Here is a 23,039-nt window from a genome sequence, read left to right on the forward strand (position 1 = left end):
CTAAAGGCTGAGGGTATAAAAATTGTAGCCAAGACAGTGATTAAGAACTCTCTAATACTTAGAAAAAGCATTGGAACGCTCCTTTAGGCAGTTTTGGCCTTGAGAAGGTGCAAACTATTCGTAAAATATCGATAAATGGCACTGTGCTACAAAAGTTGACCAGAAAAATATTCAAGCGTGCTGATACAAAATTCTATCGTGTTGAGATCCATGGACAACGTAAGTCCCTTTAGTTCGTTTGGGTCACTTCGTTTTGTTTTTTTATAACGGTAAAAGTAGTGAAAATCTGGCTTTCTTACATTTTCAAATTTAAACGGACATATTTTCTTTTTTTCACAACGGATATCTATTGATCCTTCTTCCTTTTAAAGGGGCGAATAATATCTTTCGAACAAGTTATTATTTAACAATATAACAAATTTAATAATATAACAAATGGCTAAGTTATAGTGGCTTAAGTCTGAAAACCCCCACAAAAAACTATAACCGAATTTCCCACAATTTTCAAAATAAATATTGAACAAAACAAACAACATTATATTTTTGAAAATTATGAGAAATTCAGTTATAGTTTTTTTGTGGGGGTTTTAAGACAGAAACCACTATAACATAGCCATTTGTGAACCGATTAAAAAAATAATAACTTGTTCGGAAGATATTATTCACCCTTTTAAAAGCAAGAAGGATCAAGAGAAATCCGTTGTAAAAAAAATAAGATATGCCCGTTTAAATTTGAAAATGTAAGAAACTCAGATTTTCACTACTTTTACCGTTATAAAAAGATAAAACGAAGTGAACCAAACGAACTAAAGGCATTTTCGATGTCTATGGATCCCAACACGATAGAATTTTGCATCAGAACGCTTGAATAGTTTTCTGGTCAACTTTTGTAGCACAGTGCCATTTATCGACATTTTCCGAAAAGTTTGCACCTTCTTAAGGCCAAAACTGCCTGAAGGAGCGTTCCAATGCTTTCGCGATGTATTAGAGAGTTCTCAATCACTGTCTTGGCTACAATTTTTGTCTATGTATTGGATCGAAAATCTCAAATGTTTGGCCGTTATATGCTAAAATGTCCAAAAAACGTGAATAAAAAACTTAAAGTCAAAATCGTGAGGCTCGATTTTCGCGATAGACCTATGGTCTAGTGGACTTTTTTGCTCAGTTTAATCCCAGGAATCAGAATCGCGAAGGGCTCATTAAGGGTTTGAATCGCCCCGGCCTAATATACACTTTCACACGGGCAAAATGTGCCTCATCGAAATAATGGTTTTAGACCCCAAGTATGTTTGGACGAAATGTGTTTCAGACAATTTGGAGTTAATTTAGCCATGTCCATCCGTCTGTCTGTCTGGCTGGTGCGCACGATAACTCACGAACGGATCAACCGATTCGGTCCAAAATTTGGGCTTCGTAATACTTTGTCCAAACTTAGTTTAAGTTCGAAGTTGGGTTATATCGGTCCACTCCTTCCGGTACCTCCCCCACAAAAGTTCGAAAATGTTCGGAAAATTTGTGCGCACGATAACTCTTGAAATTAGTAACCGATTTTGTCCATACTTTGCACATCGTGAAAGTTCTACTAGCCTCAGCTGTGGTTCCAATATGGACTCAATCGGTCCACTCCTTCGGGTACCTCCCACACAAAATTTCGAAAAAAGTTCAGTTCAGGAGCTGTTCTCGAATCACTTTGATTTTTGTTGATGCAACTTGCATTCGCTGCCTCAATTACGAAGGCAAAATTTTTTTAGGGGTAAGTCCGTACTTCTTGAGAAAATAGCCTGAAAGATGCAAAACAACCCTATGATACCGTGTGTAGTGGTTGGAGCGCAAGATAACTCTCGATCAGATGTGCTGATTCGGTCCAAGATTTGGCCTTCGTAATAGTTTGTCCAAACTTAGTTTAAGTTCGAAGATGGGTTTGATCGGTCCACTCTTTCCGGTATCTCCCCCACAAAAGTTCGAAAATGTTCTGAAAATTTGTGCGAACGATAAATCTTGACGGGAGTAACCCATATAGTCCGTACTTTGCACATCGTGAAAAATATACCAGGCTTAAATGAGGTTCCAATATGGACGAAATCGGTCCACTCCTTCGCGTACCTCCCACACAAAATTTCGGAAAAGTTCAGTTCAGGAGCTGTTCTCGAATCACTTTGATTTTTGTTGATGCAACTTGCTGCCTCAATTACGAAGGAAAAATTTTTTTAGGGGTAAGTCCGTACTTCTTGAGAAAACAGCCCGAAAGGTGTAAAAACCCCACCGCACCATATGTAGTGGCTAGAGAGCATGATAACTCTCGTAATGTTCACCTGATGTGGCCTTTTTCATATTTTGTCTAAACTTAGTTTCAGTTCGAAGATGGTCAATATCGGTCCACAACTTCCGTTACTTCCCCCTAATATTAAAACAAGTAAGAAAACGTTATGTTCGGCCGGACCGAACTTTTTATACCCTCCACCAAAATAACCGATTTTTTATATCCTCAACGAAGACGAATTACCAAATTTCAATCATTTTGGTGGGATACAGAAGCTAGAAACTTCAAAATACCGAATATCGGGAGGTACCGTCGTTTATGCGGGCTATATGAAGGCGTGAACTTATACCAACAAATTTCAGGTCGAAAGTTCTATACACCCAACGATAACTAAATACCAAATGTCAGCCATTTTGGTGGGATAATGAAGCTAAAACCTTCAAAATACCTTCAAATATCGGGAGGTACCGTTCTAAGGAGACTATATTATGGCGTGGACCTATACCAAAAAATTTTTGGTGGAACGTTTTATATCCTCAACGAAGACTAATTACCAAATTTCAACCATTTTGATGGCATAATTAAGCTAAAACCTTCCAAATACCGAATATCGGGAGATACCGTTCTATGGGGGCTATATGAAGGCGTGAACCTATACCAACAAATTTCAAGTGGAAAGTTCTATACACCCAATGATAACTATATACCAAATTTCAGCCATTTTGGTATGATAATGAAGCTAAAACCTTAAAAATACCGAATATCGGGAGGTACCGTTCTATGGGGGCTATATTAAAACGTGGACCGATGTATCCCATTTTCAATACCAACCATCTTACAAGTAATAAAAACTTCTGTACCAAACGTAAAACGTCTTAGTTTTCAGATATTCCCGCTTTGAGCCCTATAGGACATTGTTTACATGTAATACGATCTGGTACCCCCTCGGACCATATGGTAACCCTCTTAGTAGGGATATTAAATACAGCCAAAATCGCTTATGCCGTCGTCGTTTATAACGTCATATCGGTTATAACGACGATATCTAAAAGTCCCAAATCTCTGAGGCCCTATCGCTTATAACGACATATCGGTTATAGCGACAAATTCCGTCGGTCCCTTGACCGACGTTATAAGCGATTTCGACTGTACCTAATATTATTGATACTTGTTAGTAGTTATTCCTTATTAAGAACAAGTAAGAAAGTATCAGTCAGCTGAGCCGACAGAGATATACCCACATCCATGTACCCGCAGAAAAAAAGTTAGCACAATACTTCTGTAGGTTTTTTAGCTGTTGGGAAAATTTTCCAGGATGGAAAGGGCCGCAAAAAACTACATGTTGCAACAAAATTCAGAATGATCCAAGACGAATGTATTGTTTCCAAACTTTGGATTCGGACGTAATACAAATCTGTAGGAAATAATTTTTTTTCTTTATTAGTCTATGGATATTTCCTTACAGACTATATAATTAAAAATGTACTTAATTTTCTAAATTTAAATATATTACAATTTTACTTTTCAATTTACAAAGTTTGAGCTAAATCGATTTCCCTTTTAAAGGGTTATTTTACATATTAGCCAGTTTAGGTGGTGCCGGTAGGATTTTCTGGACATTTTTGGGTCATTACCTCAGGAAGTATGGACTTGCCCACGAAAAAAATTACAACGTCGTAAAAGGGGCCGCAAGTGCAACCTGCTGCATCACAAATTATTAAGATCAGAGAAGAATTGTTAAACTATACTTTTTCCAAATTTTGTGTGGGAGGTACCCAAATGAGTGGACCTATATAGTCCATATTAAAACCCGATCTATGCCTGAAAGTAATATTACCAATAGCAAAGTTTGGCTCAATTCGATTACTCCCTCCAGGAGTTATCATGCCCACAATCTTGGCGAAAACTTTGAACCTTTGTGGGGGAGGTACCGGAAGGAGTGGACCGATATGGTCTATCTTCGAATTTAAACTAAGTTTGGACAAAATATTGAAAGACCCAAAATTTAAACCAAATATGTTGATCCGTTCGAGAGTTATCGTGCACTCCAACTACGACACATGATATTATATGGGTTGTTTGCAGTTTTCGTGCTGATTTCTGAGGATATATGGACTTACCCCTGAAAAAAATGATATCGTCGTAATGGGAGTAGTGAATACAAGTGGCTGCAACAAAAATCAAAGCGATTCGAGGGCAGGCCTTAAACTGCACTTGAGCAAAATTTTGTGTGAGAGGTACCCGAAAGAGTGTACCAATAGGGTCTATATTGGAACCTCATCTATGTCTGGTAGAAATGTCAGGATGTGCAAAGTATGGACTAACTCGGTTACTCCCATCAAGAGCTATCGTGCGGACAATTTTTCCGATCATTTTTGAACTTTTGTGGGGGAGGTACCTGAAGGAGTGGACCGATATGGCCCATCTTCGATCTTAAATCAAGTCTGGACAAAATATTTCGATACCCAAAATTTAAACTGAATCGATTGATCCGTTCGAGAGTTATCGTGCGCACCAGCCAGCCAGACAGACAGAAGAACGGACATAGCTAGATCGACCCAAAATTGTCTGAAACGGATATCGTACAAACATACTTGAGGTCTGAAACCATTATTTCGATGAGGCAAATTTTTGGTCGTATCAAAGTGTAAATACCCTCTTTAACCTAAAGGCTGAGGGTATAAAAATAGTCATGAAATATCATCATTTTTAAGTATTTACCGAATAAATGGGGTATTTTGAAACCTTCATTACGTTTTGAAAACATTTGTTTGCCACCTTGTAAAACATGTTAATTATTAGTTTTGGTCATTATTGTTGAATTACATGGGTTATTTTTTATTTATGCATTTAATCTGGTCTTAAACAAGCCGATTAACTGATTTTTGGAAAAAACCCGACATTTTTATCACAACTGTTTGTCATTTTTCACTAATTATTGCGTGAAAAGTGTTCGTTTTCTTAGTTTGAAAACAATTACTTGTCAAACTGTATGTCTATACCACTATTTTGCTTTCTCACATGAGTTTCTTGAACAATTCACGGCGTTTCATGGCATCAATCCCTGCAAATTTAATAGCTACTGCGTCAAAAGCTCTTGACGGAATTTTCTGATCGCGCATAATATTGTATAAATAATGCAAAATAAATTAATACTTGACTGGATAAATTGTCAAGATTTAAATATATGAACTCTTATAAAGATATAACCCACATACATATATCTTCTCCTTCTGTAGTCAAAAGGACTCAAGTGCAAATATATTCCTAGACAATAAAATAAAATAATGGTTTAAAGTAAATCATCCACATAGTCCTTCATATACATACATATATATGTACACATGACAGTGCGTATATTTGTGTGTGTTTTCATATCTACGTGTCGAATTGTGTACATTGAAAATATCTGTAACTGTATTTGCTATGCCTAGAAGCAGCAAAAAGGGAAATTCGAAATGATTTGTGTGCGGAACAATGATGATAAGGGGGAAATACAAAGGATGTAGACAAACAAAATAAATTAAGATTGAAATATAACATACGATTTTTGTATTGTATAAAGGAGCAAGCATACACACAGACACATGTACACTTTAGTAGATGCCTTGAGACAAAAACCATGGCACTAAACGACAATGCATAAAATCCTTCATATATGTATGTATCCCAAGGAGCAAGGCAACAACAACTTCGATAGAAACAATATTGACTTCATATAATTTTTGGCACCAAATATAATTTTATACTGAGAACAGTAGATTGTTAAATAAACTTTTAAAGTTTAAGGGGATTAAAATTGAATTTAATTGGTGAAGTGAAAGGGATTGAATAAAAGAAACAAATAAAATAAGAGTCCATTTTCACAGCTGTTTTTATACCCTCCACCATAGTATGGAGGGTATATGAGGTTTGTTTTACCGTGTGTAACACATTAAAATAATAACTTGGGACCTATAAAGTACATAAATTCTTGATCTGGATAAAATTCTGAGTCGATCTAGCAGTGTCCGTCTGTTGTAATCACTCTTGTGTCCGCAAAAATTGAGCTAGAGCGCTGGAATTTTGCACCCGAGTATCTGTTTTCATGGGCTGGTCAAGTTCGAAGATGGTCTACATTGGCCCAAGTTTTGGTATAGCCCCCATATAAGGGTACCTTACGATTTTGAGTATTCCGAGGGTTTAAGCTACAATTTTTAACCGAACAAGCTGTAATTGGACATTTAAGTTTCTTAGGGGTCACAACACTTTCAACACAACAAAAATTTTCAACATAGCCCCCATATAACGGTACCTCCCGATGTTCGGTATTTTAAGGGTTTTAGCTACAATGTGTAACCGAAATAGCTGTAATTTGACATTTGTTATTCCTAGGTGTCGCAAAAAATGTCCACCCAAAAATCGTCAACATAGGTCCATGTTTTGATATAGCCCCCATATAACGGTACCTCCCGATTTTCGGTATTTTGATTGCTTTAGCTAAAATTTTCTAACCGAAATGGCTATAATCTGACATTTAAGGTTGGTGGGGGTAACAACACTACTCCACCAAAAACTGTCAACATAGTCCAATGTTAAGTCGTTAATGTGTACGATTTTAATGACAAATTTTGGGGGAGGTACCTGAAGGAGTGGACCGATATCTCCCATCTTCTAACTTGATATTGCCCAATATTACGAGAACCAAATTGTGATCTAAATCGGTTGATCCGTTCGAAAGTTATCATGCGCTCCAGTCACCTACATGGTGCACAATGTTTTTTTTACACCTTTCAGAGCATTCTGTCTGGAAGTGTGGACTTGCCCCTGAAAAACTTGTACTGTCGTAATGGGGACGACGAATTCAAGAGACTGCGACAAAAATCAAAGCAATTGTATAGAATGTCTTAAACTGAACTTTTACGAAATTTTGTGTGGGAGGTACCAGAAAGAGTGAACCGATACAGCTTACTTTGGGCAATTACGTAGGAATTTAACATATCGATGCCTAACTTCCTCAACCTCGTATATTAAAAAATAAAATTTTTGAGGAGAGATAAAAAATATACCAAGGAACGGTCCTGACCGGCTTTAACATGGCAAAGCCCAGGATTTATCTTGGTCCCTCTTTCATCTCAAGTGGACACTGACCTCCCCGTGGTGTCAACTGGGGAACTGCCTTTAACACCCGTTAAAGGTAGTGAACTAACATGTGCCGCGCGATCACCCATAAGAACGTTAAAAAGTTGGGTTTGGGCGTCGGGTTAGTAACCCTCCCCTAGAAAAAACAGCCTACTATGAAAAAACGAAAGAAAAGAAAAACAAACCCCTCTAAAGTTGACGAACCCCGCAAACGTTTTAAGAACCATGATCTGCGAATCTGCACCTGGAATGTTCGCACTCTTTATAGAGAAGGTGCAGTTTACGCATTGGACATGAACTTGAAAAGTACAAGGCCGACATTACTGTCATACAGGAAATACGATGGAACGGGAAAGGCGTCACAACAACACCTAAAGGTGACGCACTGTATTATAGCTGCCATGACACAAAGCATGAGTATGGTTGCGGATTTGTAGTTGGTCGGAGGTTAAAACATCTGGTCTCCAATTCGATTAATAGCAAAATTTTTCAATATCAGCTTTATTTGTGCTCATGCTCCCACTGAAGACAAGGACGAACAGACCAAAGATATATTTTACGTGCGCTTAGAAGAAACTTATGACCGTTGCCCTGCCCATGACATTAAAACTATTCTGGGCGATTTTAATGCCAATATTGGAAAGGAGAATATCTTTGGCCCAACAGTCGGGAAACTCAGTCTCCACAGTGAAACATCTGACAATGGTATGAGGCTGATAGACTTTGCAGCTGCAAGAAATATGGTAGTTAGCAGTACCAGATTTAATCATCTCGATATTCATATGGGCACCTGGATGTCGCCAGATCAAAGAACAAGAAATCAAATTGATCACGTTGTGATAGATGGAAGACATGCATCAAGCGTGTTGGATGTACGATCGTTCCGAGGTGCAATCATAGACTTGGACCACTACCTTGTTGCAGCAAAGGTACGTACCAGATTAAACGTAGCAAACAAAGTGCGAACAGACACAACACGGAAGTTGGACATCGGTAAGCTGCAATCACATCAGACAGCCACAGCATATTTCACTCAACTGGACCAACTACTTAATCAAAGCACTCCTCGTCCCAATAACATATCAGGACGATGGCAAAACATATCCCACTCCATGCAAGCAGCCGCAAAATCAGTACTTGGATGCCAGAGACCTCCACCAAGGAATCCATGGTAGTACCAGGAGTGTCGTGCTGCTACCGAAGAGAAAAATGCGGCATATAGGGCTACTTTACAATCAGTAGCAACGCGTAGCGCACGCGAGAGGTATCGGCAGAAAAGGGGAGAGGAGAAACGTCTTCTCCGCTGGAAAAAGAGAGAGATGGAAAAGCGGTAGTGTGAACAAATCGAGATGTACAGGAGACAGAATGAAGTCCGAAAGTTCTACCAAAGAGTGAAACATAAAACTGATGGCTTTGGAACGGGCACATCCTCCTGTAGAGACAAGCAAGGTAATCTGGTAACTGATACAGATAGTGTGCTAAGGATATGGAAAGAGTAGCGAAATCGACGAAGATACCACAAATCCAATCCCAGAAGATGGTAAAGGCAGCACTAAACCGGCTGAAGAACAATAAGGCAGCAGGAGCTGATGGCCTACCAGACGAGCTGTTTAAAACCGGAGGCGACACGCTGATAGTGTGCTAAGGATATGGAAAGAGCATTTTTCCAAATTGTTGGTATCCAATAGTAGCGAAATCGACGAAGATACCACAAATCCAATCCCAGAAGATGGTATTGAATGAATACCACCCGGTCAAGATGATGTAAAGGCAGCACTAAACCGGCTGAAGAATAATAAGGCAGCAGGAGCTGATGGCCTACTAGCCGAGCTGTTTAAAACCGGAGGCGACACGCTGATAAGGTGTATGCATCAGCTAGTTAGCTCTATCTCGAAGGAAGAACGCGTACCCGACGATTGGAACCTGAGCATCCTGTGTCCCGTCCATAAGAAAAGAGATAAGACTTTATGCACTATAGGGGTGTAGGAGTATGCTTTATCAAAAAATATACTTTAGTCAAATGTACTTTAATGTTTTCATACATAAATAACATATGAAGTATGCTCTGATTTCGTTTACATATAAAATAATAGGCTTAGATTTTAGAATATAAGTTTTGTGAATACATATGAAAAATAAAGTCAATTCAAATTCAGTTTTTCAAATTGTCGGTTGTGTGTTAATTTTCTCTCCGCCTATAAATTGGTGACCCTCGACGCTGAATATTTTTCAAGCAACCTAATTTGTGCCTCAAATCTCAACAATGACAAACAAATCAGGAACAGCGACTGGTGTATCTCAACAGAATGCAATCCCATCTGTTAGTTCGATTCAACATGCCATTAAAATTCCCCGATTTTGGAGAGAAAATCCGTCTCTTTGGTTTGTCCAGGTGGAAGCGCAATTTGCTTTGAATGGAATTGATTCCGAGAAGAAAAAGTATTACATAATAATCGCCGAATTGGATACGGAATTGCTGACTCATGTAAGTGTCATCGTTTTGAATCCGCCTGAAGACGTATACACACAATTGAAAAAACGTTTGATTGAAGATTTTTCCGTCTCTGAGGAAAAACGTATTAAGCAACTTCTCAATAATTTGGAAATTGGTGATAAGAAGCCGAGTATCCTGCTACGAGAAATGAAGAATCTTGCTAATGTTGGTGTAAACGACGATTTCCTGCGTACAATGTGGATGCAGCGACTACCAACACACATCCATGCAATCCTGTTTACATCATCGGAATCTCTTGAAGCAATTGCAAAGATGGCTGACAAAATTGCAGACGTATCAACGCCCTCCGGCATTTCAAGTGTTGCAGTCGGAAACACATCGTTTGACCTCTCAGCGATGTCTAAACAATTTGAAGTACTTACAGCAGCGGTTCAGCAGTTGCACGAAACCCGTTCAAGACAAAATTCTAGAAGTAGGACTCGAAGAAACATTCTTACCAACTCAAACACATCAGGTATATGTTATTATCATCGTCGTTTCGGTCAGAGAGCAAATAAGTGCCGACAACCATGTACGTTCCAAAACAATCAACAACCGGGAAACCAATAAGCCGGTCACTAGAGGCGAGCAGTGATCGGTCTAGCAAAACGAATCGCCTATTCATTTATGATAAAGTCTGGGAAAACATTTCCTTATCGACACAGGTGCTGACATTTCAGTTGTACCCGTGGATCATAAGAAAGGCAACAGTCGTCCCGACGAATATTCTCTTTTTGCTGCAAATGGTACAACAATAAAAACCTATGGAACAACAGTAATATCTCCTTCACTTGGTTTCCGAAGATCATTTCAATGGAAATTTGTGTATGCTGATGTGTCTCATCCTATCATCGGAGCCGATTTTATGGTTTACTCGTGGATATGAAACAATGCAAGCTCATCGATCCTGAAACTGGGATCAATATTAAAGGAGAAGTGAAACCGATTCCTGGCTATGTGGAAATTAAAACTATGATAAATAATTGCAAGTATCATGATTTACTATCTCAATTTCCAGATATAACGAACATTTCGAGAAAAGTGAAAAAGGTTCCGCATGGCGTATATCATTTCATCGAGACAAAAGGCCCCCCTGTTTCGGCAAAGCCTCGTCGACTTCCTCCTGATAAACTAGCGATTGCAAAGCAAGAATTCCAGTATATGATGGACCAAGGAATTTGCCACCCTTCAAACAGCTCTTGGGCAAGTCCGCTACACATGGCCCCAAAAAAGAATGGCGAATGGCGACCCTGTGGCGACTACCGTCTTTTGAACGCACAGACAGTCCCGGACAAATACCCTCTGCCACATATTCACGCGCACGGCCTTCGAGGAAAGAACATTTTCTCAACAATTGATCTGGTACGTGCTTACAATCAAATCCCAATTGCCCCGGGAGATGTCCAAAAGACCGCTATCATCACGCCCTTTGGACTCTTCGAGTTCGATTACATGACATTTGGTTTGTGTAATGCGGGACAAACATTTCAAAGGTTCATGCATGAAGTGTTACGTGATCTGGAGTTGTACTTCCCATACCTCGATGACATATTGGTTGCATCCGAAAACGAAGAACAGCATTTACTACTCCTCAAACAATTATTTACTCGTCTGGAAGAATACGGCCTTGTAATTAATCTGTCAAAGTGCAAGTTTGGTCAACAATCAGTTTCATTTCTTGGACATCTTGTCGAACCAGAAGGTATACGCCCACTACCGGAAAAAGTTGAAGCAATAGCCAACTATCCCCAGCCTAAAACCGTCAAAGAACTCCGTCGATTTGTTGCTATGGTAAACTTCTATCGCAGATTTATTCCTGGAGCTGCAGCCAATCAACTTCCACTAATAGCGTGCTAAAAGGGAAACAAGAAAAACGACAAAACTCCTATAGTCTGGACAGAAGAGGTCAAAACCAGTTTTGAAAAATGTAAGTCCGATATATCCAATGCAACTATTTTATCACATCCTTGTGAAGACTTGCCGATCTGTGTCATGGTGGACGCTTCTGATGTGGCCATTGGTGGAGTTCTGCAGCAGCAGACAGCTAATGGCTGGATGCCTCTAAGTTTTTATTCGAAGAAACTTTCAGATACGCAGAAAAAATACAGCACATATGATCGTGAACTACTTGCTGCTTATTCAGTGGTCAAGTATTACCGCCACATGCTCGAAGGGCGCAAATTTATAATCTTCACGGATCACAAACCTTTAACGTTTGCGTTCAAACAAAATCCGGATAAGGCTACACCTCGACAGTTTCGTCAACTCGACTACTTGTCTCAATTTTCCACCGACATACGTCACATCAGCGGAGCTGATAACGTCGTCGCCGACGCACTCTCACGCATTTCCACTATTTCAATGCCAACATCGATTGATTATAATAAATTGGCTGAATCTCAGAAGTCTGACGCTGTTTTACAGTCACTATTAAACAATACCAAATCGTCATCGATGACTCTGAAATTGGTCCAGATAACACCCGAAACTCAGCCTGTTTACTGTGATATTTCAACGGAAATTTCTCGACCTTTCATTCCATCAAATATGCGAAAATGTGTATTTGACACATTCCACAATATGTCACATGGTGGAGTAATAGCTTCGACGAAACTAATACAACAGCGCTTCGTATGGCCAAACATGAAGAAAGATATTAAGATGTCGACTCAACAATGTCTGTCGTGTCAACGTTCCAAGATCCACAGACACACACACAGTGAAATTGGTTCGTATCCTGTTACTGATCAACGTTTTCATCATGTAAATGTCGATATTGTTGGACCTCTACCACCAAGAAAAGGTTATACTTACCTTCTAACATGCATTGATCGATTTACACGGTGGCCCGAAGCGATACCGATGGAAGACATGCGAGCATCTACAGTTGCTGAAGCTTTTTATCGCGGATGGATTTCACGTTTTGGTGTTCCAGGAAAAATATCAACCGACCAAGGACGACAATTCGAGTCACAACTTTTTACTGAATTGGCTCGTATCCTTGGAACTACTCGCATCAGAACTACCTCATATCATCCCTGCTCTAATGGAATGATAGAGCGGTGGCATCGATCTTTGAAAACTGCCATAATGAGCCATCAATCCCAAACTTGGATGGACGTTTTGCCAACCGTAATGCTGGGTCTCAGAGCAAGCATTCGTGAAGATACAAACACATCTCCGTTTGAACTAATGTACGGAACATCAGTTAGATTGCCAGGCGATATGATAGTCGAATCCGAAGATCGACAACCAACTGAAGATTTCGTTATATCTCTCAAGGCGAGAATGCAAGCATTGAAACCAGTTCCTACAAATCATAAAACGAATCGCTCGGTATTTGTATCAAAACATCTCGACAACTGCAGTCATGTTTTTGTTCGTCATGATGCAGTAAGAAAATCATTGCAACCTCCCTACGATGGACCATTTAGAGTAATAAACAGATCCGATAAACTACTTACATTGGATGTCAATGGCAAAGAAAAGATTATTTCAATCGACCGAGTAAAACCGGCATTCATATTCAACCCAGACATTACTGAGTACCCTAAAGTAATAACAATTCCCACTTCAACTGCTACCCATCCTACAAACGAATCTACCCATCCTGCAAACGAATCTACCCATCCTGCAAACGAATCTGCTCGTGCATCAAACGAATCTACCCATCCACGAGAACCCAGTAGAATTCCTCGAAGAAGTGAACGCATAAGACCGCGTAATGTTACATTTCGATAAAGATCCTGTTGTGAACAGAATCTCTAGGGGGAGTATATGTAGGAGTATGCTTTATCAAAAAATATACTTTAGTCAAATGTACTTTAATATTTTCATACATAAATAACATATGAAGTATGCTCTGATTTCGTTTACATATAAAATAATAGGCTTAGATTTTAGAATATAAGTTTTGTGAATACATATGAAAAATAAAGTCAATTCAAATTCAGTTTTTCAAATTGTCGGTTGTGTGTTAATTTTCTCTCCGCCTATAGGGGCATAAGTCTTCTCCCTATCGCCTACAAGATAGTGTCAGGGATATTGTGCGAACGACTAAAGCCCATAGTCAACGAAATAATTGGACCATACCAATGCGGCTTTAGACCTGGAAAGTCCACCATTGACCAGATTCTTACCCTGCGGCAAATCCTGGAGAAGACCCAAGAGATGCAGATCGACACATACCACCTTTTTGTCGATTATAAAGCAGCCTTCGACAGCCCGCTGCATTCAAAGGTATTCCAAGCAATGTCTGAATGTGGTATTTCCGCAAAGCTCATTCGGCTTTGTAAAATGACTCTAACTGACACAAGATCTTCAGTTAAAATAGGAAAGAACCTCTCCGAAGAGTTTTGTACCAAAAGAGGTTTCAGGCAAGGAGACAGCCTTTCGTGTGATCTTTTCAACATCCTGCTAGAAAAGGTTATACGAGAGGCAAACGTCAAAAGAAGTGGCACAATCTACACCAATAGTCACATGTTACTTGCTTATGCTGATGATATAGACATCATGGGCCGATCAGTAAAAGAAGTAACTGATACCTTTATGAAGGTCGAAGGAGAATCTGTTAAAGTGGGTCTGGCGGTAAACGACGAGAAGACCAAGTTGATGGTTTCGAGGCGTGCGAGTTACGTATCCGTACCCCACCGACCCCTACGCCACTGCAAACATAAACCACATTATGATGAAATACGAAATATCAAATATCAATAATGCAAGCAAACACAGCGAAAACTAGCGACAGCAACTGAATGTGCTTCCACTGGTTTTCGACTGAAAAACAAAACGCAAAATATGCTGAGTGGACATTTTCCACTCAGCAACTTCAAGTTCAATGTTATAAAATTAATTTAGTCTTAAGATACAATTTGCTCAATAAAGAACTAAACTAAAGTTTATTCTTTTATTTAAACGAATAACTAGATTCTTAAGAATCCATAGTTACATCATATAACTGGCGCAGTCAAGGCGGTTTAATTCAAAAGAATTAAGCTTCAACGAACTTACACATAAACTTACAAATAAATAAGCCGTTTTTAGTTTTGAGAAAAAGAAGATAAATACATACAACAATTTAGAATGTTAACTCTTCAAAAAGTAAATATTGCAAATAAAATGGAACAATTGAAAACTATAATTAAAATGCAAGAAGAAAAGAAACAACAAATTCAACAACGAAAAGTTAATGAACCCTCTGAACTGCAAGAACATTATGAATTAGTGAATTTATGTCCAAAAAGTATGTTAGATATAAAAAAAAATAATACGACAAGACGCTACAAAAAATCTCAAAAGAAGCATACAAAACCAGAAGGCATATGGCATTATATGGAACTTCTCGCTAGACGAACAAATAAAAAACAGGAAAAGATGCAAAATTTTGAAAACAATTTCCAGAACAAAGTGTTACTATGGATGTGGCAAATAATGTTCTTAAATGATATAGCTAACATAAAGTCTTAACGGGTTTTATTTTTAACAAAAATAAACTATAAATACCAAAAAAAAAAATACATTAAAACTAATTAAAAAAACAATAAAAAGAAAAAGACTATATTGATAAAGAAAAATAAGCTCAAACAACTGGTAAAAAATAATATGAAAAAATTATTATTAACAACAAAAATGTGCAAAAAACAGGGAAAATATCTTAGAAGAAACAAGTGCCAAGAAGAGAGAAATATACACTAAAAAAATTACAACATTATAAAAAAAATGTAAAAAAAAAAAACTAAACCAACTTTTAAATGTATAAAATACAGAAGAAAAAATACAAAATTTTAAAAATTCCAACTACAACAAGAAATGGAACAGAAGCAACATCAAATGGAGCAAACATGCAACGAGAACAGAAATAACATCAAGGAACATGAATTCCCTTTATAAGCCTAAACCTGGATTTGGAAAGAGTTCAAACAAAGAGGAAGATATATATCCAAGTATATACTAAGAATTAATATTAATTCAAATGTTATTAATAAAAAGAGAAAAAATACTATTATTATTAATCAATATTCGATAAATATGCAGAAAAATGGACAAAAAAAACTTATCAAAAGTATAAATTAATCAAACTAATTGTAAATTTATTGGTTTACAGTACTATATATAAGTGTGTACTAACAGTCATATGTATTTACTAACTATGTAATATTTAATGATTACAATAGAACTAATTTTTATGTGGAATTTAATTTTTCTATTAACCGTTATCACCATCTTAAGTATGGGTAACTTTCTATGGCTATATTAGTATATAATTCAAATAAAACCACAACAATTGAAAAAAAAAACAAACAAAAACAATAATGAAGAAAGTGAACGAATAAATGTTCACTTCCTATTGAAAAAAAGGCTAACAAAATACATAATTTTTATTCCTAAAGGTTCAATGTCAAATAGAGAAATATTCAAAATATTCAATTAAACTTGTCTAATTCTATTAAAAGTTGGGTGTATTCCTCCGAAGAGTGAAACCCCTTTGACTTTTATTAAAGAAATAATGGAACCACAAATTTGAAACAAAGAAAAAATCTTATACAAAATGTGGAAATAGTTTTGATGAATTAACAAAGTGAATTTTGTATGAAAACCAGCAATAAAATCACAAACAAACATGTTTAATTTATGGATAGTATTAGTAAATTAAAAATTTAATATGAATACATATATTGAATAAATATACAATTTTTACCAGAAATGAAAGTAAATAAAATATATTTTTTTATAATAACTAATAAAGTTTGAATGACAAATTATAAAATTTAAAACAAGAAACGGAACTAATATCATGACCTAAAACAGCACACTTTAATTCTTCTAATGAAATATGAAATTAGAACAAATAAAGTGTTGCGTAGTTGCAAAGGTTATGCTTGCCAATGACACCTCTGAAGAGTATCAAATTCTTAATATGTTTTATATTAGGCAAAATTCAGAATATTTCCGTAATTTGGCAAATATCTTTAATCAAACAATATAAAATATAAGTTATTATAAAGGTTATATAATAAAAAATATATATATATAACAATAAAAATAATAACAATAAAAACTAGTAATAAGAATAATAATAATAATAATAATAATATATACTAATAACAATACAAAAAAAATTATAATAATATATAATAATAACAATAAAAAATAAAAATAGTAATAAAAATAAAAATAATAAAAATAACAATACAAATAATAATAAAAATATATAACAATAAAAAATAACAATAATATATAATAATAACAATAAAAAATAGTAATAAACAATAACAATACAAATAATAATAATAAAAATATTTACTCATAACAATAATAAACAACAATTAATAATAAAAATAATAATAATAAAAAACAAATAAACTAAAATAAGAAGTATAATAATAAAATATCATAAAATTTATATATTCCAAACCAGTGTACCATTGTTTGAAGAAAAATTCTCCTCTCTTGGGTCTGAAGATTCAAGAGGATTAATTGTCATTTTTTGTTTTTTTAAGTACTTGTTTGGGACAAATTTCAAGCCTGAAGGTAGGAATACCAAACAAGGAAAATATCAGGGTACTTTTTAGCTGAATTACCCCCAGCCAAAAACAATTCAATCGTTTTTGAGGTACCACTGATAATCAAAATTTCTGGGTTGATCCTCTTAAGAGTGACACCCAATTGGCTTCAATTATAGAATGCCAAATGACAATGAGAAGGAATAATCAAACATTGGGAATTGTGATTGGAGCTAAAGAAAAAAAAATATTTAATAAAAGCAAAATACATATAATGAAAAAATTATTAATACAATAATAAACTCGTAATACTGCTTAGTATAATTATGTGAAATGATATAAATATCGAAAAAAACTTAAGAATAAAAATGGTAACTAAAAACCATCTTGAAAATTCAAAAAAGGTAATGATGCCATAAATAAAAATATAATGTTTCTATTTAATAGACAAAAAATTATAAAGTTATGAAAAGTCTCAAGTAAAAATAATCTTGAATTGGCTTGAATCAATGTTAAATGAAATTTTTGTTATCTATTTATATACCTACATATATAAAACGGTAACAATATCAAAGAATAAATAAAGAGTCACAAGAAATTATGGAACTTGAATCGACCAAAAATTGATAAAAAGTAGGTTCATGTATAAATGAAATGAGTAAAATACTCTATTTTATAAAATAGATAAATTCAATATAGACTTTTATAAGTTAAGCCTGATAAAAATGGGTGTACTACTATATAACAATAACTGTTCAATATTTTCAATAAAAATACCCATAAACTATACAAAACACATTGTCAAAATAATTGTACCTATACCTAACCATAACTTTTACGAAATAGAAGATAAACAAGAAATGTTTGTAAATATTAATAATATATCCTATACTTATGACGAAGATAAAACACTAAAAGAATTGTATATTTAAAGGAAATTGTAACTTAATTTTTAACAATAACACTTCATTCGAATTATTTGACGATGAAACTATTATTATTAAAAATGCTCGCAACATGAAAATTAACAATAGCTGTAACCAAAATACGAGCAATATATTAAATGGAAATAACATTTTAATGTTCTCAAATTGTAAGATTACTATACAAAATGAAAATTTTTCGAATCTAAAAGAAAACTACTTCGAGAAAATACCAGATTATAATACATACAGCAACAAAGAGTTTACAACTAAAATTACATTTAACGATATTGTCCTTAGCAATACTAAAAATATTGAAAAGATCGAAGAACTAAAACAACATCAACATATCTCATATTCCCTAATCATGGTTATGTTTGTAGTGACGGTAACCGGTATGACAGTAATAATTTATATATTCAAAGGAAAATCAGTAAATATAAAAATTAACGAAACGATTCAGGAGAATCCTTTGACAAGAGGGGGAGGAGTTACGTATCCGTACCCCACCGACCCCTACGCCACTGCAAACATAAACCACATTATGATGAAATACGAAATATCAAATATCAATAATGCAAGCAAACACAGCGAAAACTAGCGACAGCAACTGAATGTGCTTCCACTGGTTTTCGACTGAAAAACAAAACGCAAAATATGCTGAGTGGACATTTTCCACTCAGCAACTTCAAGTTCAATGTTATAAAATTAATTTAGTCTTAAGATACAATTTGCTCAATAAAGAACTAAACTAAAGTTTATTCTTTTATTTAAACGAATAACTAGATTCTTAAGAATCCATAGTTACATCATATAACTTGCGTGCGTCCATTGAGATCGGACCAACTGTTGAAGTTATTTCCTATAATTTTGAGGTAGTAAAAGGTTTCGTATACCTCGGCACCCCCGTAAACACAACAAACGACATCAGTTGTGAAATAAAAAGAAGAATTGTATTGGCCAACAGATGCTACTTTGATTTAAGTAAGCACTACAAAAACAAAGCCAGAACTCGTCAAACAAAACACTTATAATACCCGTGCTGATATATGGTTCCGAAGCCTGGGTACGTGCGCAAGCAGATAAGGCAGTGCTTGGCGTGTTTGAGAGAAAAATGCTTCGAAAGATTTACGGACCAATCTGCGTTGACGGTGAATATCGACGTCGTATGAACAACGAGCTGTATCTGCTATACAACGATAGTTGAACGTATCGAGATGCAGCGATTGCATTGGCTAGGCCATATAATAAGAATGAGCGATGCTGAACCCGCTAAAAAGGCGTATAAATTCGAGCCACATGGCGGTGCACGCAGAATTGGCAGGCCAAAAAGTAGATGAAGAGATGACAAGGCGCGGTATTCCAAAAAGCGAAGCACGAAACAGAGAGAATTGGAGATCTTTTCTTAGTTCGGTCTATGGAACAAATGTTCTGCAATGGGCCAGCTAAGTAAGTAAGTAAGACTTTTTGCTGAATTTGTACGATGAAAGTTAGAGTCTTCTTTAAGATGTTCTTGCTGTCATTTTCTAAAAGACATGGTAACGCTATGAGGAAATTTTGTTCCTTTGAATGACTTTTAAAGAACCAAGCTTCTTTCATGAGGAAGTCTACCTTTTTATAACAGAAGACTTTTTGTCTCTCTATACTCGCATGATATGAGAAATCCTGTTGTCCTTCAATGAAAAGAAATGGAATGAATTTTTCGATTAAATTTAATGCACATAGCAGGTGGGGTCTATTGAATCATTTCCGATTGTCTGTTCTGCCTAGCCGGACTTAATGTATTCTTTTGACGTGGTAGACAGATGACACTTTCCACCATAAGATACTAACTTTGTCATTCCGTTTGTAACACATCGAAATATTCGTCGGAAGTTCTATAATGTTTAGAGATGTCCGCCTATCTGCCATCTGTCTGTTAAAATCAGGATATTACTCGCATCATTTATGATAGAGCCATATAAGTTGGTACAGAAGTTTAATATAACACAGTATAACCTTACGGACCGATTTTATGTATTTCGAAGTTTTTTTTTTTGTAAAATTACACTGTACCACATGAAAGCTGCGGTATTAGAATATGGTTAATTTTCAAGCTCAAAAAATTACAAACAGTGTTATTGGACAGCAAATACGGCAATTTGGAATTTCAGGTCTCATTGGCTACATAAGTCAACTTCGGAAAATTTTGAATATACTCGTAGGTCTTTGTTTTGGTATATAAACCTTATAACGAAAACGTCCGATTTTAGTTATTTTGAAGGGTTTTGCTATATGACCATACTGAAGTGGATGTTACTTTATATTCCGGATTCCCTACAGATAGAAAAGCTACGCGACGTATCTCCAAAAAATCAAAATTAGTTTTTTTATTTAATCTAATACATAAAACACATGGTCTTGCAAAATTTCAAGCTTTTACGTTCAAAAATAACGATCCTATTCAAGAAATGGCATTTCGGAAAATGGGATAACATTGCAGATTTTGTTGTAATGACGGATCCTAAAACCAAGCGTTTCCGCGGTTTTGGTTTCATTACTTTGTAAGTAAGTGCTACCATGCATTCTGGCCTAAAACGTAGGTGGGTGAATCACATAAAAATCCTTGCAATTTTTCATCTTCAATCCCACTGTAGACCAACGAAAAATAATATTTTAACAACAACATAACACAAAATTGCCACAATACAACGATCAAACACATACACTCACACACAAACACACATTTATTGTCTTTCGCATTTACCATATTCCATATCGACGCCTCCAAACAATAGTATGCTAAGTCGACTTAGCATGTTTTCAAGTTCTTTACATTTTTATATTTAACGTCCTTTAACTTAAATTCTGTCAAATTTTGGTAATGATCGGACAATCCGAACAGAAGTTATAAACAAATATTTACTTAGCATAGTACTGAAGGTCAAAGAAATTTCCAAACTTTGAGAGCTTGTCCTGATAAACTCGCTTTTCAGAATTAGCAAACTATTATTTGAAGGTGTCGAGCGTCCTTTAACTTATATTCTGTCCAATTTTGGTAATGATCGGTCAAACCGAACAGAAGTTATAAACAAATATTGACTTAGCATAGTACTGAAGTTCAAAAAAATTGCCAAACTTTGAGAGCTTCTCCTGCAAAACTCACTTTTTAGACTTAGCATACTATTATTTGGAGGTGTCGATATAATGTCCTTTTATTTCAAAATTCTGTAAGTTTGTATACGTGTGTGGATGCATATATGTACATTAGGGCTATAACCAAAAAAATACCACCACATAGCCGTGTAGAGCATGGAAAACTATTATGAAATACGGCGTCAATTTTTCTCTATCGCGAAAAAAGTTTCCGCACCAAATGCATTGAAGTTCAGTAATGCATTTTTTAATTTTAGCTGTAATGACAACATATTTGCTTTTAATTAAAATTTTTATTTTTTTGTAATTTAATTTAAAATCATTATCAAAGCGTTCTGGACCAATTTGTTCTCAAATCGCGCCATTTCGGAGCATTTTATGAATTTTTGACACTATTGCAGTTTTTGCTTTTTCTTTATAAACTCGTGAATTTTATGTTTATATTTTTTGTACCTACCGGACAAAAGAATATGGGGTCATTTGCAACGAAGTCGCGAAAGTTACAGACTGTTTTTGTTGACTTTGCCTGTGAGAATCGTATATGTTTTTTACAAAAATACAACACCAGTACCACGTAGGGAATTTTGTCCTAATAATGAAAACGCGTTTCTAAGATCGATTCGGTGAAAAAAGTTTCCGCGCCGACTGTAATTACTAAAACCCTTTTGACATTTTTTCTACTTATAATTTTAAATTTGCTTTGTTTCAATAAATATTCATAGAAAAAAATACAATTCTCACAGGCAAAGTCATTAAAAACTGTCTGTAACTTTCGCGAATTAGTTGCAAATGACACCATATTCTCTTGTCCAATAGGTACAATAAATATAAACATAAAATTCACGAGTTTGTAAAGAAAAAACAAAAATTGCAATAGTGTCAAAAATTCATAAAATGCTCCGAAATGGCGCGATTTGTGAACAAATTGGTCCAGAACGCTTTGGTAATGATTTTAAATTAGATTACAAAAAAATAAAAAATTTAATTAAAAGCAAATATGTTGTCATAACACCTAAAATTAAAAAATGCATTACTGAACTTCAATGCATTTGGTGCGGAAACTTTTTTCGCGATAGAGAAAAAATTACACCTTTTTTCATAATAGTTTTTCATGCTCTACACGGCTATGTGGTGGTATTTTTGATATTTGCAAAAAAGTGCAAAAAGTTATATCCCTAATGTACATGTATACCTGTGCTGACGGCTGTAAGGCATGTGTGTTTATTGGTATGCCTGCGTACAAAAGTGTAACTTCCAATGTTTATAAATTATAAATGAAAATCTATGAAAGTATTTGTGTGTGTGTAAGTGTATACATGCTCACCGTACAAGTGTTGAGAACTGTAGAGATTTTACCACAGATAAATGTTAACCGAAGGCAGATGTCGAGAAAGTGAAAAAAGTGTGAGGGTGGTTAAATCTTTCACCCAAAATGTCTGTTTGTGTATTTCCATTTAAGTTTGTGATACCTTTAGCAGTTCGTGTGTGTATGAAAGTGTGCGAACAAGTGTGCATGTGAAATTTTATTTAAGGATAAATGTTAATTTTCAGATCAATACAATTTAAGATATTGACTTTAAATGTTATTTGGTCGCACGCACGCA

General features: G+C 35.6%; 1 protein-coding gene across 1 annotated transcript; it reads left to right on the forward strand.

Moving 5' to 3' along the window:
- Positions 1 to 9,644: 9,644 nt before the first annotated feature.
- On the forward strand, positions 9,645 to 10,445 carry LOC141398344 (uncharacterized). Its single transcript, XM_073975632.1, has one exon. It carries the CDS (start codon positions 9,645 to 9,647, stop codon positions 10,443 to 10,445), a length of 801 nt encoding a protein of 266 aa, XP_073831733.1.
- The last annotated feature ends 12,594 nt before the right edge of the window (positions 10,446 to 23,039 follow it).

The sequence above is a fragment of the Musca autumnalis genome, unplaced genomic scaffold, assembly GCF_047663935.1.
Source record: "Musca autumnalis isolate F117 unplaced genomic scaffold, ASM4766393v1 scaffold_3, whole genome shotgun sequence".
NCBI classification, from domain to species: Eukaryota; Metazoa; Arthropoda; class Insecta; order Diptera; family Muscidae; genus Musca; species Musca autumnalis.

Excerpts from the sequence above, each read along its gene's own strand:
- LOC141398344 (XM_073975632.1), top strand. The coding sequence starts at position 9,645 with ATGACAAACAAATCAGGAACAGCGACTGGTGTATCTCAACAGAATGCA.